The sequence below is a fragment of the Takifugu flavidus genome, chromosome 10 (genome assembly GCF_003711565.1).
Source record: "Takifugu flavidus isolate HTHZ2018 chromosome 10, ASM371156v2, whole genome shotgun sequence".
Taxonomy (NCBI): Eukaryota; Metazoa; Chordata; class Actinopteri; order Tetraodontiformes; family Tetraodontidae; genus Takifugu; species Takifugu flavidus.
Window position 1 is genome coordinate 2,534,405 of NC_079529.1, and position 17,498 is coordinate 2,551,902.

Sequence of the window (17,498 nt, forward strand, 5' to 3'; positions counted from 1 at the left end):
TTTGCATACAGTGTTTTAATAAACCGGTTCATATACAAAAGCGCAACCTGCATAATTTATACATACAAGCAGATATGATGGTAACAAGAGCCAAAGTGGAATAAATAATATTGGCGATTTAAGATGAGTCAGGTTTCAAAGGTATTGGAACAGGAAGTCAGGAGAGTCCGTTGGGATTCAAAAGAAAATATTTTCAAATCCGCCGACACGCAGGAGGCGACGGCAACAACGCATCAGCGCCTGTGTCGTGTCGCCCGGGGCAACTAGTCTGTAAATATTTGTGATCCAGATTTGTAACGTGGAAAAACAATCAATAGCTCCAAGTCTGACCTCTGTGGATTGTAAACATTCAGATGAAATCTGTAACATTCCCATGTTTTGTCCTGAAAAAAAACAAACCGATTACAGCTACTGGAAGATAAACATCTGGATCATAACCTTAGCCAAGATCCAGCAGTTTAAAGTCAACACTGCAGCGGCGTCTCGCTCCTGTTTGTTTGTTGGCAGATGACCGGCCGGCTGTCAATATTCAGGCCACCGACCGCTGCACCACATCTGCGTCAGTCCAATCTATTTGGCTGGAGGCTCTCAGCATCGTCACAGGTCAGCTGCCGCTAAAGTGCACGTCGCTGCGTGAACGTGGGGAATATACGGATATAATGGTTCTGATATATGTGCAGGCCCGCCACTAGAATCACCAGCTAAACATTCACTGCATTGGAAAACAAGGACTGCACAGTACGAAAGAACGCGTGCACGAGAAAATAATAGTGTGCAACTAACGGACGCGGTTGTCCTGTTGTAACATTGGCCTCACGGTGGTACCGGTCTGGCCCGGTGGCACCAAAACTGGCCAGTAGTAAAGGCCCAGATGAGAAAAGCATAGCGCCTGCCGTCATCCTCTTTGGAATTTATATCGTTTCAAACCGGCCGAGACTTCCGGCTGGAGAAGGAGCGTCGTCGTGGAGCAGAAATCAGCCCTTCGGAGAAACGTGTGTGTGAGACAGGCGACACCTGCAGGTTTGTCCAGTCAACAGAGGTTTACAACACACCTCACTTCTTATAGAACTGGGTTTTTTTCCTCCAACTGCATAAAACTGTACAAACTCTACATAAATAGATCTTTAAAAAATGACTTCATACATACTGATGTACAGATATGGCATAATCTTGATATGGCCTGTTTGTGTTTGTGTGTAACGCTACAGTACTCAGAAGTGTAGGCGCGCGCACGTGTGTGTGTGTGTGTGTGTGCGCACTCTTTCAGTACAACAGCAAAGGGGATTTTGTCATCTCAGGGTTGCCCATCCTGGCTCTGCGATTCGATCACGTGAGGGTTGAACTGTGCGATGATGATGGTGATGTCATCGCGGTACATGCGGGCCAGCTCCTCGGGCAGCGACAGCATCTTAGACAGCCTCTCGTGGTCGACGGTGCCAAACTCGTTGTTTCCCACTGCGTGGCGCATCAGGTGCGTCGCTGAATTCTGGTCCTCAAAAGATGACGAAGCACGAGCCTTCCTCTCTTCCAGCAGACCCTGCATCTGCCCCAGCGTCACCCTGTAGCCTCCTACTTTTAGTGGCTGACGTTGGTGGACGCCCGTTAAAAACTCCCCTACGATCCGAACCACTTCCTGTCTGTGGAGGGTCTCCCAAAGGCCATCAGAGCCAATCACCTGCAGGGGAGGAAGGAAAAATGGAAAAACTGAAATTCTGGTTGTATGGGCGTCTTAGTCGATGAGCCACTCTCACCAGGAAACGGTCCTGAGGCCGCAGCTTGTGGTACGTGATCTCAGGCTCAGCGGTGAGGTACGGGGGCGTGTGGTAGTTTGGAGGGATGAATTTCGTGTGCTCGTTCTCGTGGAGCTGATCGGGTCCAGACTCCAACACGCGCTTCTGCAGCTCGATGCCCCACTTGAACTTCACGTCCCCGAAAGCGCGAAACGGCATGAGGAGTCCGAGTAGTCGCTCCTGATGAAGATGGCGCCAGCACGTTTTAAACAGAGCCCTAGAACGCTAATCGGACCATCGGGTGATGTACCTGTCGTATGACGGTCTTCCTCTCCGTCGGCGGGTGTTCGTCACGGATTCGGGCGACTTCGTCCTCATTTTGAGCGTTGTGGTCGTGGGACAGGGTGTGAGCGGTGAAGGAGCCGTCCTCCTCCTGCACCCCCAACACTGCCCGAGCATCTCCTGCATTGGCTATGAACCTTCAGGGGCAGAAGACAGAGTCTCATCTTCAAAGCTTCGATCATATAACGCTGCGACGCCGCGCGTGTGTTCTTTTATGTGCCTCACATGTCAGATCCATCAACGTGAGCCACACAAGCTGTTGCCCCAGAGAAGGCCACTCTCAGGACCCAGTAGTGCAGGAAAGCATTCGGGTCTCCGACCTGCACGGGAAGAAGCAGTCAGCCTCCAGACGACACGCTTGGCTTAAATTACATCACTGTCTGTTGAGCTCATACGAGTCCAAATGAGGAAGCCGTTAAGCGTTTCAGACATGGGTTCATGCTCACCTGAGCCTCCAGGGAGAGATCATTGTCCAGCCTCTTGAAAGCATTCAGTAAAGCCTCACGAGTGTCTGGAACCTCTCCTGGACTAAGAACAGAACGCAACATGTGTCGACGGAGTGAGATGATAAAGACAGCTCCCTCTAGGATCTCATGTTGACGTACGCATGTCGTTAATAATAACTGACTTCTAGAAAAGCATCAGTTGCGACACATGCGATGAAGCGTTTCTCCAGTCACCTGGTGAGATCGATCAGCTCCTGCCAGTAGGTTCTGAGGCTGTTGAAATAGAGGTTCTGAGCCTCCCTGTTGAAGTAATCGTTGGGATGTTTGTGCCACTGCAGGATGGGACTGAGGGCCCGACCAGCCTCCACCGCCGCCTCCAGCTCACACAGCGTGTTGTGCGGCAACAGAGACACCGCGATGTAATAGAACAGCCTCTCACTGAGCGCCTGGAAGAGCCAAAAGGGAGGAAAACATGATGATTCCTGGCTAAAGGAAACAATATTATACATTGATCCTTTGATGAAGACACACAGGAAGTTCTAAAGTGGTTTCTCTCTTTCAACAGACTAAAATCGAATACTAAAAATACTTTCATCAACAAGTCTTACAATAGCCTGGGGAGGTGCTATAGGCATTAAAAAACAAGACATCATGATTCTCCTATGCCCAAAATATGGTCAAAGAAATAATTAATAAAAAACTACATATCTATATGATTAACCATTACAAGATAATACAGTAGTTAATGAAATTATTTAAATGTTCTAAGGGGATTTCTGTTGTACGGTACATGTATTTAGTCATCTTTACCTGTGCACAGGCACAGCCAGCATGGCCGTCAAACACCCCCAGCAGCATTCCCCGTGTCTGCAGACATGTTGCAGCACTCCGACGATCTTCTATGGGAGCGTTTGCTGGCAGCTGATTACTCTCAAAACCCATAACAGATGACAGATTCTTTCCATCAAACTCAGGCACCTACAACCACAATATACACTGGTGTTACACAATAAGAAGGGCATTAAGAGCACACCTGAGGCGGAGCTGGAGCAAAAACTAACAAAATTACAGCAAAATGGGCACGTGCGATGGAAGCGCCACATGAGCTCTCGCTAGCACAGCCTTCCTAGAAAATCTGTTTTGTCCCTCATTCACCTTCCACAGAAAATACAGGAAAGTAGCTAGAAGAAGGTGCATGTGAGACCTCTACATGGCACTGCTCGATGTGTTAGGAGAAGAAGGGAGAGGCCGGTGCCTCCTTGGATTGTTGTAGTCTGAGAAGCATTATTATCATATAAAGGAATGAAGCCACAAACCTTGAAGCTGTACTCATTGGCCTTCAGAATTGAGTTGACCTGAGGGGGTGTAAGGATGTAACTGTGGAGCACCGGGGTTGTGTTGTAGCGTCTGGAGTGGCAGTTCAGCCGCAAAGAGGGCCATCTGGAGGCAGGTTGGTGAGGAATGGCTCCTGGCTGGGACTGGTGTTGTTTGCATGGTAACAGACTGGAGGCCAAGACCTTGGTACGGGGCAAGCCCCTGAGCAGCTGAGATGTCATAAGTGTGGCTGAAGGTGGGCTGCAGGGACACACAAGCACTAAACTTTACCAACAATGCACACAGATATAGTGTAAAAGCACGTGCACGCGTGCAGAACGGTCTGAAGGGAACATTTAAACAAAGGCAATCGAGTTTTGTCTTTATGCCCCACTGTGGTGTGAGAGAGAGATTCATGGATGATGCTGAAAAGCCAGTGTGTGCTGACAATAGCACTGTTGTCATCCGACAACAACAGTACAGTTCCCTTCCGGGGTTTCGCCAATATTAATTTGAAACCCTCCCGCTCGCCATGCACACATCAGCAATTCACAAAAACATCAGCAAAACTTCTGTCAAAAGGTCACACAATGTCTCACCACTGTTTCAAAAGAGAGCAAAATGTTTAGTACGTGCAGGGCTGTTGAGCAACATTATGCCATTTAATGTAGCCCACGCTATTTGCTGTTGCATGAATACAGAGCTTGCACACATTTGTATGGGATCAATGCAGCGATTTCTGCCCCAAGGATCAATTCTAATACGTATAACCAGTCAGCAATATCAAAATATGCATGAACGTTTGCATGGATCGAGTCATGTTCACTCCTCCAACCGTAGTAAAACTTGACCCTGCTTAAAAATAAGCCCTGACATTTAAAGCTTGACCGATTCTCCGAGTGGTCATGACCCGGTGAACTGGATCCTCCTCTTGATCCACCCTCACTGGTGAGATTATGTAAACACAGTCCTGCTTCCCCTCAGTCTGCAGCGAGCACGAGCATGTCGCTCAAGGTTAGGCTGGAATTCTCTTCTCTGTAATGCAGAAAGCCGCAGACGCTCCGACTAATCCCAAAGGCCCGTTCCATGTTTGGGGTCCATCACAAAGTTGCCATATTTGTTGACATCACTAGCATCCATCCTTTTAGCTAGCAGCGAATACCGGAAAGCCCTACATGAAACCCTATTGAGTCTCAGTTTTAGAGTCCAGGCCACCGAACGGTGGTAAATGATCTTACCTACGGATTATATAAACGTTAGAGTTCCAAATGGCGCCTCCTTTGATGCAGACGGGGCTGCGAATCATGCTAATAGTAAAAGCTATTAGTGTTACAAGTTACACCCACTTTCGTCACTCCCGCATTGTATCTTCTCGAATTACAAATGTCGCAGAGGCTGAAAACCTTTCACACGTCAAAAATGGGAATGCGAGTGAAAGCGGAGCATAACAGCGGCTCACCTTAATAGATAAAGCTGGAGAAGTTGTGGAAGTTCATGTCGACACAGTCTGGTCTCTCATTCTGGGAGCCGCAGCAAGGTCAACGCTGATTGGCTGATCTCTGACAGCCGGGAACACGTCTTTAGTCGCGAGGCGCCGGTGGGCGGGGCGAATGGGCTGTGACCAGATAAAGTGACCCCGCCCACCAGCGCCTCGCGCCTGAGACGCGCTGGTGGGCGGGGCGAATCGTCTCTCGCCTCCTAAAGCGACCGCGGTTCAATGCAAATAATTTACCGATCCCGATGATTAGAATGTTGTTTTTCTTCAAGTGAAGTGGCTAAATAGCGCTGATCAAAAGTAAACACTGTTGTGTCCATTTAATACATTTGTTTTTCTGCATCTAAGTTTGATATCTGTGTTAAGATTGAAGAAAATTCACCATCACTCATTCATTCATCAGCATGTGTGCAAATATTTCAGTTTCTTCCTAAAAAGTTACATTTCTTTTGAATGTATTGCGCAAAGGTTTATCTTTAAGTCTTAGTCATGCAAATGCCACCAGAATATAACACAACGTCTTTTATATCATGTTAAAAATATCAAATCACATTTGCCAAATCACAAAATATTTTATTCAGTAAAAAAATACAAACTATTTACACAAATAACCGTTTTTACATTTTATACATCTAAAAAAGGGAAAAATATACACCTACACATCTATCAGTTTTATGAGAAAAACAGAACACTGATAATATCAGTTACCATAAGTCATGTTGAAGGATTTGCACATATTTTATACAACTCATTACATTAACTCTATTCTCTTTAATAGTTTTCTTTTGTTGTAGGGTTCAGATAAAACAAAGAAAAAAACACCTAATGACAGGTTGTATTCAACAAATAGTTTCTATTATGGATGTTTCATACACAAATATCACATCAGTTGAGTGTAAAAACAGCCAAATAATCCAAATGCTGTAAGCGAATGTGGTGGGAAAAAAGGTGAAAAATAAAGGATAACCCTTGTCATTCGCAAAACAGGCACAAGAAGTGCAGTTTCTTTCACAATAAGAAATATATTAAAAAATAAAAAATAAATAAAAGTATCAAGATTTCTTTCCCACTCCAGCCAATGTGAACTGGACTAAATTTATCTAAAACAATGAAATGACACCAATGACAGGGTTTCAAGAAGATTCCCTGTAGTCTGAGATAAAAGTTGTAGAAAGAGGTAAAACAAAAAAATGGCCTCATTGCTGCTCCACAGCACAAAACTATCAGGAGAAAGAGCAAATCTAGCTTTATATAAGAAATCTATTATCCACCAGCGTCTTGTTGATAAGGTTCCTCCTCCCTAAAGACTGTCGGATCATGGAAAATATCTGTAAAAAGGGAGAGATTGATGTTAACCACATAGTAAAAGTAAAGTAAGGGTCAAATATACTGCACAATGTCTACTGACTGTTTGCTCAACGTATGTAAGGACAGCTGCCAGCACGAAACTCTGAGCGCCGAGGTCAACGACACAGAAAAACAGTGTGTCAAAAATCAGCAGCGTGGCCTCGTTTCCATAAAACAACACATCTTTGAAGGAGAAATCCTCATCTGTAATGAGAAACCCAAAGGGACGTGCACAGACTGTAAACAATATAAAAGAACATACACAAACTATTTCATTATTACCTCCGTCAAGGAGCATATGTGACAGTCAGCATTTATCTGTCTGATTGTGAACAAATAACTCAAAAAGTTATGAATGGATTCAATGAAATATTCACAGAAAGAGCCAAGGAAAAAATTTTGCTGATGTTCTGGATTCCAGAGGGAGTTTAACATTTGGTCTGGCAAAAAATCATAGGCCACCATCAAATCCAAGGGGCTTTGATAATAAAACAATCTATATTAATTAACCTTGTATGATTACTGCCTATATACGGCATATTTTACTACATGTCTAAACCACAATATGTGGCAAAATGACCTGCTTGGTGATGATCTGCATCCTCGGATGCTTTTCTAGTTACCATTGTAAAAGATGCTTTTTTCACCAGGTTCCACTCCTAAAAGGGTCTCAAATAGCTGCTTGTCTTTGACGATATAGTCCATTTCGCTGTAGGCCTGAGAGAGAAAAACATCAGGTTTAGTCACAGATCATCATACACATATATAGTCAGATGATTCTGTTCTGTGTGAGTTTACGTGATCGATGAATGATCCCAGGAAGTGGTTCATGGTGTTGTAAACGCTGGTGTTCTGCTCAAACTGGTTAGCTGAGCTTGAATCTCTTGACCGCAATGGCCCAGTTCTCTGGAGAGGACAACCAAATAAATGACAACGGACGCCACGTCTCTAAGACTAATATCTTCAAACTCAACACACAGTACAAACCCTGTTGCTCAAATCCTGTATTCTTTCATACTGTGTCCGAAGGTACCTGGTAAAAGACACCTGAAATGTCTGCACTTCGGTGTTGGGAAGGAGACCTCGTTGACCACACATAGACTCCTTCACACAGGAAACATCATTAGAACCATAATCCTCCTGTCAGCATGATGCCATGAAGCTGTGCTACAACCACGAAGGAGTAGCCGCTGCTGGAATACACACGGCCTCTCTTTTCAGATTGTTGCTCATTTCCTCCATGTTTGTATCCGCGTGTCCGTGTACCGAATGCCCGTGGATATAATAGCCGAAGCAAGGGTGGGAGAACAGCAGCACTGAAATCTGATTAAAAAAAGGCAACGATCACATATCTGAGACATGCAGACACGATGTTATGAATATAAAAAACCTTTCTGCTTACGTTACTGATGGAGCAAAGGTCGACAAACTGATGGATGTTATTTTTCACAAAGCGCTCGTAAAGAGTGAAGTAAATCACCTGTAACCACACAATAAAGCATTCTTTAGAAAATAATATCTTCTGCTTCACACTCATTAATCTTCTCTTTTCCAATTTTGATTTGAATTTTAAAAAACAAACACTGAATGAGGTCTTAGAACAGTGCGAGTGGTGTCGGTGTACCTGCAAAAGTCCAAGACAGAGCCACAAAATGGATGCCAGACCGTAGCGCAGGGTCATGCTGTACGGAGGCGTGAACGCCTGTGGAGAGCGCTCTGCTGTCGACACCGGTTCACTCAAAGCATAGTTGGAGAACCCCAACACCTCAACATCAGAGGGTCACACGTCAGCAATGTGGGAAAGAGGCGCAACTCAAAGGCACAACAGTGTTTCTGCGACAGGTACCTCCAGAAAAAAGAGCACAGCTATAATCTGAAATGTTGGGCTGATCTGACGGAGTGTCTGGATCTTGTTCCACTCATTGGCCACAAAATATGTCCTCCAGATGCTGACTGGGGGAGAGTCTGATTTTGGCTCACCAGTACCTGTAAAAGTAGCAAAAAAAAAAGGTCAAAGGAATTACGATTCTTGGCAAGTTCTCAAAATGATGAATTTATAGCGCAAGAAAAAAAGACATTTACAAAGACAAGACAAAGACACAAAACATTTTAGTAGAACATCAATTCAGTAATAGTGGACAGAACCCGGGAGGACACTGCCCACTCAGCAGGTCCATGCTCAGGTTCTGGCCCGTTCGTTCATTTTCGCGTGATTAGAGCTGGCCATGTAACAGGAGGGTTGCCAAAGGCACCCGATACCCATTGCTATTCTATTTTGAAAGCTCCCCTCATGTTTCTACCTGGCGCAGGCTTCTCCTTCCAGAGGCCTCCGCTGCAGCGCGGCCTTTCCCAGTCAATGAAGAAAAGGTCGACTGTAACCTGGAGACGCAACTCCTGGAGAAACTGGACGGCCTAGAAATACAACCACGAAGCAGCGTTACTTAGAGCACATCACAGCGCCTCTCACTCATCTCGTGTCGGTGTCCAGTGGCTGCCCAACCTTGCCAGCAAAGGCCAAACCGATGAAGATTTTGTAGCGCTCCTCCTGAGCAGGGAGGGGCAACACCACAGTGACAGTCTGCTGAGCCTACAGACGCGTCAACAAATCAGTGATTAAAAGCAGAAAGTAGTTGTCGGAATCAGGTGTATTTGGAAAAAAAGAGTCATAGAAAGACAAGAAGGGGGTGACTTGCCTTTACTGTCTAAAGGGTGCATAGAAAGATGAGAACCATGAAGATTGGTCTTAGTAAGAAATGAATTTGAAATGAAAATGTTTGGGGGGGAAAAGAATTAAAAAGAAGAAATTCTATTAAGAATTAATTCAGATAACCTTGTAAAATATGAGCCAGTAAACTGCAGTTCCCACAGTGACGAAGAAGAAAACATTGGAGAGATCCCCGATGGCAAACAGGAGGAACTTCATTAGAGTCTAAAGTAGGAGACAAAATCACATAATACAACATTTAAACAAACATGTGGGCGTCTCAGATTGTGACAAGTTAAATGCACGTACCTCCCCATCAATGATTTGAGAGCCAAACCTTCTCTTCCATCTGATGGTCCTCAAAAGAGTGTTGAGCAAGAATAAACTACCCAACACACCCAGGACAATCTGTCCAGAGTAGAGACAAACATCAGACAGGCTGCATGACATCATAGAGCAGATCTTTTTCTTAAATTTCATTTTCTCTCATATTTGGTATTTAACTGATAAAACATTATATCCATAGATCTACTCACGTCCATTATGATGTGGAACTCGTTCAGATTCATCTCATACTGCACAGCAAATGTAGCCTTGAGAAGAGACATTAATTTAACAAAAAACAAGTTTGTTTCAAGATAACTGTTTAGTCTAAGGCAACTACAGGACCAAGATTATACAATTCTCAGCAATTCTAAGTTAGCTTTAGCAAAAAAAAACTAAAACTGTATAAAGTAATATATAGAAACTTTAATAATGTAGTGGTGACAGAGAGAGATGAGTGTGTGCGTCTGTGTGCGTTTGCCTGACTCACAGACACAGTTTGTGTGGACACGTCTGTGATGGGAATGTCGCTGTAGGTTATGCTCATTAAGGGGGGGAATACTGTTCCTTCCTTAGAATCAGGAACCAGCTCGAACCTGAAAAACGGTCAAAAACAAAACAATTGCATTTGAACTGACAAAAGAAATCGATTGTAATTTTATGCAGCACTATTTCTCATGCTCACCTTATCTTGATACTGGTGGCCACGCGGATGACTTTGGGGACTGAGCTGGTGCTCTTCTCTCGTCCACTCAGCATGTCGACCAAAAACAGGCGTCTAGACAGGTACCAACTTTTCATGCTTTCTATGAAAAGAGGAAAGATGCAATCTAAAAACACAGCACCGACCCCCACGCTGACCCTCACAAAACTAAATCCCACCTTGATTGATGAACTGCCCGTTGTACTGTAGGTTGTTAACTAGCGTAGGAAGGGGAAACAGTTTCCTTTCCTCTTCTCCGCCAAGATCCATGAACACATCATAGAAGAGTGGCTCAGAATATGTGCTCATCAGCTCTGCCACAGATAGATCACACTGCACACAAACTACGATATTAAAAAAACAATACGACCGTCTCCGTGCGACAGCTATGAGGAAACACTCACACTTTGTTGGTAAGCAGTTCCAAAGCTGAACGCTGCAGCCTGCCTGGTGGCTGTTTCACCACAGAGCTTAAAGAGAGGAAGAGATACAGAAGATGTAGAATGGCTTTGATGCACCATTAACCACAGTAGTGAACCTGAGAGTGTAAGACTGTTGACACCAGTTCAGGAATCCTTATGGGAAACAATCTCAGGTAAATGTGAGATGTGGATAAAATCACAAGCCTCCCATACTCCAACTAGAAGCATGACTCTTTTAAAGATTTGTATGTTCAGTTTCTGGTTCAGGGGTTTTATGTTTTGACTATTGAGTGTATTTATTCCATATTTAGCTTTGCTAGTTTAGATTTTATGTTTTAGATTCTATGTTTTTCCTGTAATTCCATTTGTACTATCAGTCACTGTGACTTACCTGGAGGTTGTTTAGTCCCAATTGTTCCCATCTTAGGAAGTCTCCTCTGACATTATAGACAGCAGCGAGCAGGTTAAAGTCAGTGTTCTACCAAACAAACAGGACATACCAAATTATCATTAAAAATGTTCTGTCCATTTTCCAGTGTACTTATAGTTTGATGCTTTTATTCCTGGTAGGACAGGTGATGTCTGTTTTTGTTCATTGTGAGAGCTCAAAGATCTTCACTAACCTTGTTTTTCCCTCTGAAACTAAAACGAATAGGAACAGGTTCGGTTTGAAGCACCCGAATGGCCAGTCCAGGCTCTTCCCCATAGTAAAGCCACGGCAGATTGCTTCTCCTGGGGATCAAATCGCCAAAAAGTTTACTGTTACTGAGTCACAATAAAGTGTATTACATTCTTTCTCATATAAGTGCAAAGAAAGCAGAGTGGCTACATGCATGGAGTAAAAGATTTTGATTACCAGTAGGAAATATCTTGAGTGGAACTCAAAGCAGCTTTGGCTCTGAATATGGTGTTGAAGAGGCCGCAGGCGTCAACGGACATGCTACTGAAAGAGTGCATGTTCATCACACACATGTTCCCAAGGGCTTGACACGCCGTCAGGTTGGAGAACAGCTGTAATCACATAAATAATTTGTGCAGCTGTCACACTCTACCTAAGTTATTTATGTATAATATAGTAGTATATCAAATGCAGATTTTATTGTAGCTAGCTGAGCTGCGATGGAGATAAAATGGGAATTACAAGACACGCTGCTGCTGAGGAATACAGATTTTTGACGAACCAAGCAGACTGGATGCTGAACTTCTGCAAGAGACACACAACAGGGGGGAAAATCACAATGGGAAAAATACCAATTTAAAGATATAAAATTAAAAGCGTGAAAGAGGAGACTCACCAACTGGTTATAGCTGACGCTCGGATTAACATTAGTAGACAGACTGTTTGGAGGAAAACACAATCCTCCTGCCTGAAAAGGAAAACACACACCCACTGATGCTATAGGATAAATAAGTGTTACCATATATGTATAATCTGCTGTTGCGTGGTTTATATTAATAGTGTTGGTTTGCAGAACTCACTGCAATATTCGGAGGGTTACACGCGCAGGAGTCTGTCCTGTAGGTGGGATGACATCTCACACATCTGAAAAAAAAAGGTGTAAATACTGAAGATTTTTACAATAACTATAGAGAAATATTAAAGAGCTTGACAGCATTAAAAATCCGAATTCCTCAAAGGACTCTTAAACCTTTCCAAAGGATGAAAAGTAAATGACAGAAGATGTAAATGTGGGACATGGGGTGGGATATGGTATGCTCCAAATAACATATCCTGTGAAATCTAAATGGCAGCATAACTACTCGTAACATACAAACGGTACATACCTATCTCCATTGCTGTTTGGCACAGAAAATGTTGGAGAATTTTCATTACACAGCTCACACCTTGCCTCATCCAAAAGGTTTCCATTGACATTGCGCTCCACTAGAAACAAAACTCTTTAATCACTCATACATAGTTACAATTATTACAAATGTGTTTGTCATTTTTATTAAAAAGCATCCGTAAATTAGCCGTATCTTTGGTGACTCACCCAGGATGCTGCCGGTTGGACACTGGCACCTTCCGTCATCACCGATACTGCCTGGACAACGAATACACCCGGACCCTTCTTGAGTTACTGCCTATAAACATGTCAACTTGGTGAACAAAAAATTGCTGCTGCAAATAGCATTTGGAACTATTTATTGAATGTGAAGGGTTGTTATGCAAACTATAATGCACATTAGCATATAAGTGAACTTCTGATAAGGAACTTAACATAAATTGCACGTACAGGCTTGTCAAGAGGGCACTGTTGACAAGAAATGGACACTTTTTCAGTGATGAGAGTCTGGTAACCACGTGTGCAAATGCAGCTCAGTCCTGCAAAAGGGTTAAAGAAGGTGCATTTAATGGAAAATTACTAACAAGAACACTGTTGGGCTCTGGCACATCGAATTAGCTCATTAATAGATCTGTATATGCAATGACTTCATGTTTATTATCATGATAATGCATTTGGAGAGTGTGTATTTAAAAAAATCATTATAAATAGAACTTGATGTACTGATTAAAGGCTTCTCACTGATCAAATGGAGATAAGATTACTTCACCATAGGCAACAATAAGCAGCTAACACTGCTTTCATATAGTAAAAATCCACGTCTTATTTAAAAACATCGTTCGTTAATCGTCTGTCTAAATCTGGCTTAGAGATTTAAACCAATTCTTGTTGATATTCAGTCCGTGGTTCCCTAAAAGGTACGAAAACTTTGAGAAATGCTAACGGCTATTAGCTATGGAGACGCTGTACGCAGCGTTCAAACCTGTTGTGCTCCGTTGTTGGTTTGGACCGCATTTCACACACGAGAGACTCGAGATGTCAAAGAATTCATCACTACCACAATCTAAAGGAGCTTTATGGGGGAGAATAAACTGTTGGCCACTAAGAAAATCAATGCAAAGTAAAAGAAACAGTGTAGATTCTCTCCATCTGGTAATGAATCCTAGCGTCTCCGTCGCCATGGTAAACAAGGGGACTTCCTTTTTACCCACAATTCCATCTTTCCGACGCGATGACGTCACAATTCCGCACGTACCTGCGCCCGTCTGTCAGTAACTGTATTAAGGGAACAAATGGTTTCTACTAAATGATTTAGTTAAACAATAACACTGCACTGGGGATACAATAACAAATACAATAACTATGACACCCAAAATGGTTTCACCTGTTTGAAAAATAAACTAATGAAAAGTGGTGTAAAACCATTTTGATATTGCATGAAAGAGAAGAAACACAGTCCAGTTGACAGAAAAAACTACCTTGGATACAATGACCTGGATGATTGAGAATCTACACAGACATGTTGTTGCTGTTGTTTTTCACTCGATTTTACTGCATCTATTCATATAATTCCAAGCATAAAACTGGGAAATTGGTTAAATAAAAACCATAGAAAATTAAAGTATATTACGCAATAATAAAGTAAAATGAAACAGTTTGAGAAAGACACTAACATTTGGTAAATGCTGAAAAGATGGAATCAGTAGAAGCTGTTAGGGTAGGTTAGGCTTAGAGCTAGATTATAAATGGTTGTTGACAGGATTTCTTAACCTTAGCTTAGCAAAAATAGGCCTCTTGTTCAGAAGGTACCTGTCTGCATGTGCAAAAAGTGACACAGAGTACCAGAAGTTGTATTTTAAAATGCCTCCCAGAATTTATTGCAAATAAAAAAAGGATCAAATACACATCAGCCAATGGATCAAAATTAATGAACAAGGCAAATATAGTGGTAAATTAAAAACCAAAAATCAGTCAACATAACTCTAACGCTCTAACATAACGCTTTTCCCCCCTGCCAAATGCTCACAGACAGTTTTAATAGAACACAAATTTATGACCATGTCCACCCTTTGCATCTTATGTTTTTGGAACAATCTCTGTCTGTTCCTGGCATCTGCCAAGGACGTGAGGCCCCAAATAACATTACTCTCAAAGAGGACAAGCTGACCTGTTCAGGAATTTGGCCTAAAAACCAACCAGGCCAGGCTCCAGCAGGTCTAGTAGACAACTTGCCTTTACACAATGCACACATGTTCAAAACTCAACATGAGCTGTCAGCGCTTGGATGGCTATAACTCATGTACGCGCCTGTATGTAAGCAACCTTAGCAGCTATACGTTAATCTCCGTAACCTGTAACGCTGAAGCTGAATAGAATATATAAAACCCAGCCGGATCCATCCGCACTTTCCCTCAGAAGCACCTTTGATTCTCTGACCGGAATCATAGTCCATAACCTACATCTCATCCAGCAATCCCACTCTCAAATAGCCTTCATGAATAATACACTGCAACTGCTATGTGAATACATTTCATGGGTGTAAACTAATCAATTGGACAAAAACTCAAGTTTCATATATTAAGAAACCATTGTAGATGATTTTCTGTCTTTTTTTTAACCAAAATTCTCTCTATCACAACCACATTTTTAACGGAGCTTTTAGTTTATAGTCCCGTATAAATCTCGCGCCAAAACCTCTCGGATCCGTCACGTGATACCACCGGTAAACCACGAGACGTCACCCATGACATCACCGACTGAACAGATAAAGCCCCAAAATGCGCGCGGCACAAAAACCGCTTCCTGGTTAAATCGGCGCAGACTTCTGAGCGTGGGCGCCGCGCAGTTTTAGCGCTGAAATCTTTTGTTCAAAGATGGTTTAACACGACGAGGGGAAAAAACAACGGCTTAAGTTATCTACGCTATACCGCTGCGCTTTGTAAGTATTTCTTAACCTGTGATGAGTTATATGTTAAAACGAGTTTCACCCTTCCCTTCAGCAGCCGTGGTCCTGTGCTGCGTGGAATTTATCCAGAAAATAAACGGTAATGTATGTCATTTTTAAAGATAAATGTTTTCCCTTTTAGGAATCTACCCAAACTGGTTAATAATGCCTACAATCCTGTGCTTACGCGGTCTGGATGTGAAGGCAGGCACCAAAGATATTCGAACATTCTTTAAATGCAGTCGCATACCTGATGGAGGAGTCTTCATAACTGGTGGAAGCCTCAGGGAAGCTTTTATTGCCTTCACCACTGAAAAAGATGCCCAACTTGCTCTGCGCCGTTCTGGCAAAACCCTCAAAGGGTCTAAAGTGACTTTGCACAGAAGCAGCTTGGAAGAGCTGGAGAAAAAACTGAAGAAGTTATTGTTAAAGAAAAATAAACCCTCCTCCACAGTGGTCTCTGTCACCAGGCCTCAGAAACCTCCACTCTCAGCTATGGAGCCACCAAAATCTACTGATGCAAAACCTTCTACTGCTTCACCACGGGATCCAAGAATTGAGCGCCCATGTTCTTCTAGTCCAATTACTTCTGATCCACAACCATCACCCGCGATTGATTCCGGGACTGCTTTTCTCCTCGGGGTTTGTACTGTTCTTGGACTTCAGTCTTCACACCAAGAAGTGAACAAGGCTTTGGTGCAATCTGTGGATAAAATCTGCAGCACAACCGCCTCAATTGAAACGAAACCAGAACAAAGTCTGTGCCCTAAGTCGGGCTATGTGAGACTTTTTGGTATGCCACAATCTGCTTCAAAGGAACTAATCTGCCGTTTCTTCAAAGGGCTGCAGGTACAGGAAGTCATTGTGAATGTGAAACTGGGCCTCAGCACTGTCTGCCTAGTAAAGTTTGCAAGTGAAAATGAAGCATCTAAGGCTCTCCTCTACAGCCAACAGTTACTGGACTCCAACCCCATTGAGGTGCGCAACGCATCTGAGATGATGTGGACGGGTGCTCTGCAAATGTGTGGAGATGAATGGATAGTTGGGGAGGGCTACGAACCCAAGAAAAGCCCTTTTAAAGAGATGAACTGCAAGCCAAAGACTGCTGTATTACAGAAGAGGCGGCATCTCAACCAGCTGAACCATGATCCACCCAAGAAGCAAAGACCTGGTGGCGACGCACCGCCTAAATGGGAGTACGTGGTTGTGGTAGAACATCTCCCTAAAACCATTACAAAGACTGAGATTAAAGAGTTACTTGGATGTCCAAATGTTCCACATAAAAATGTGCTGCATCTGCTGGACGGGGACGGCAACAGGACAGAGACTGCTTTCGTTCTGTTTACCTGCCTTGAAGATTATGAATATGCAATGAATCTGACAGGCTGCCATGTGGGGAATAACGTCATCCAGGTCTCATCAACCACCGAGTTGATAATGAAGGACATGATGGCCAAAGCTTTTTCCTGGAAAGCTGAGCACAGCAGGAAAAAGACCCTTGTAAACGGTGAATCCCTGTCTGTTGGGAATAGATGGAGAGTCCGACCCAATGGCTCTGACCTGCCTATTTGAGTAACATGCCTGCAGGTGCGAAGGAGTTAAATAAACAGCCTCTTGTGCAAATAAAGGCTGAAGAGCAACGCAAAACTACTGACAGGAGCCGCAAAATTACCAGTTTAAATCGGAGGGTCTTGCGGCACTCGCTCATAGACTTGACAGTACAGATTTTCCTGGATCTCAGTTGCTTCTTGAGCACATTAACATGACACAGGTGGACAAAGTTTCACAACTGTTTAAACAAAAAACCTTCCCAAGTCTTAACCCTTGGTTTTTCTGTTCTCTCGATGATCTTGCGAAATGGATCGTTACTTCCATTCCTTTTAAGAAAAATACATGTTTGAATAAACTCAACCGTCACAATTCTCATTTATTCCAGTTAA

General features: G+C 43.2%; 3 protein-coding genes across 4 annotated transcripts; 1 reads left to right on the forward strand and 2 right to left on the reverse strand.

Moving 5' to 3' along the window:
- On the reverse strand, nt 1-5,430 carry pdp1 (pyruvate dehydrogenase phosphatase catalytic subunit 1). Of its 2 annotated transcripts, none has more exons than XM_057046467.1 (9): nt 5,292-5,430; nt 3,835-4,093; nt 3,329-3,496; nt 2,753-2,964; nt 2,519-2,600; nt 2,298-2,392; nt 2,041-2,209; nt 1,752-1,970; nt 1-1,675 (listed from the first exon to the last, which is right to left on the reverse strand). In XM_057046467.1, the coding sequence occupies exons 2-9, from the start codon at nt 4,072-4,074 to the stop codon at nt 1,295-1,297; spliced, it is 1,566 nt and encodes a 521-aa protein (XP_056902447.1). In that variant the 5' UTR covers nt 4,075-4,093; nt 5,292-5,430; the 3' UTR covers nt 1-1,294. The 2 variants fall into 2 exon arrangements, with proteins under 2 accessions (XP_056902447.1, XP_056902446.1); XM_057046466.1 differs by lacking the exon at nt 5,292-5,430 and adding an exon at nt 5,071-5,285.
- Nucleotides 5,431-5,879: 449 nt separating this feature from the next.
- Nucleotides 5,880-13,843, reverse strand: tmem67 (transmembrane protein 67). Its single transcript, XM_057046457.1, has 28 exons — nt 13,597-13,843; nt 13,065-13,153; nt 12,822-12,912; nt 12,613-12,712; nt 12,307-12,370; nt 12,123-12,194; nt 11,969-12,031; nt 11,684-11,838; nt 11,451-11,559; nt 11,219-11,305; nt 10,810-10,875; nt 10,585-10,738; nt 10,388-10,508; nt 10,193-10,298; nt 9,915-9,971; nt 9,688-9,786; nt 9,505-9,603; nt 9,175-9,261; nt 8,975-9,086; nt 8,521-8,660; nt 8,299-8,439; nt 8,077-8,154; nt 7,881-7,997; nt 7,662-7,778; nt 7,473-7,580; nt 7,298-7,391; nt 6,736-6,878; nt 5,880-6,655 (listed from the first exon to the last, which is right to left on the reverse strand). Exons 1-28 carry the CDS (start codon nt 13,793-13,795, stop codon nt 6,575-6,577), a joined length of 2,949 nt encoding a protein of 982 aa, XP_056902437.1. The 5' UTR covers nt 13,796-13,843; the 3' UTR covers nt 5,880-6,574.
- Nucleotides 13,844-15,370: 1,527 nt separating this feature from the next.
- rbm12ba (RNA binding motif protein 12Ba) lies at nt 15,371-17,469 on the forward strand. Its single transcript, XM_057046468.1, has 2 exons — nt 15,371-15,552; nt 15,701-17,469. The coding sequence occupies exon 2, from the start codon at nt 15,724-15,726 to the stop codon at nt 17,128-17,130; it is 1,407 nt and encodes a 468-aa protein (XP_056902448.1). The 5' UTR covers nt 15,371-15,552; nt 15,701-15,723; the 3' UTR covers nt 17,131-17,469.
- Nucleotides 17,470-17,498: the final 29 nt, after the last annotated feature.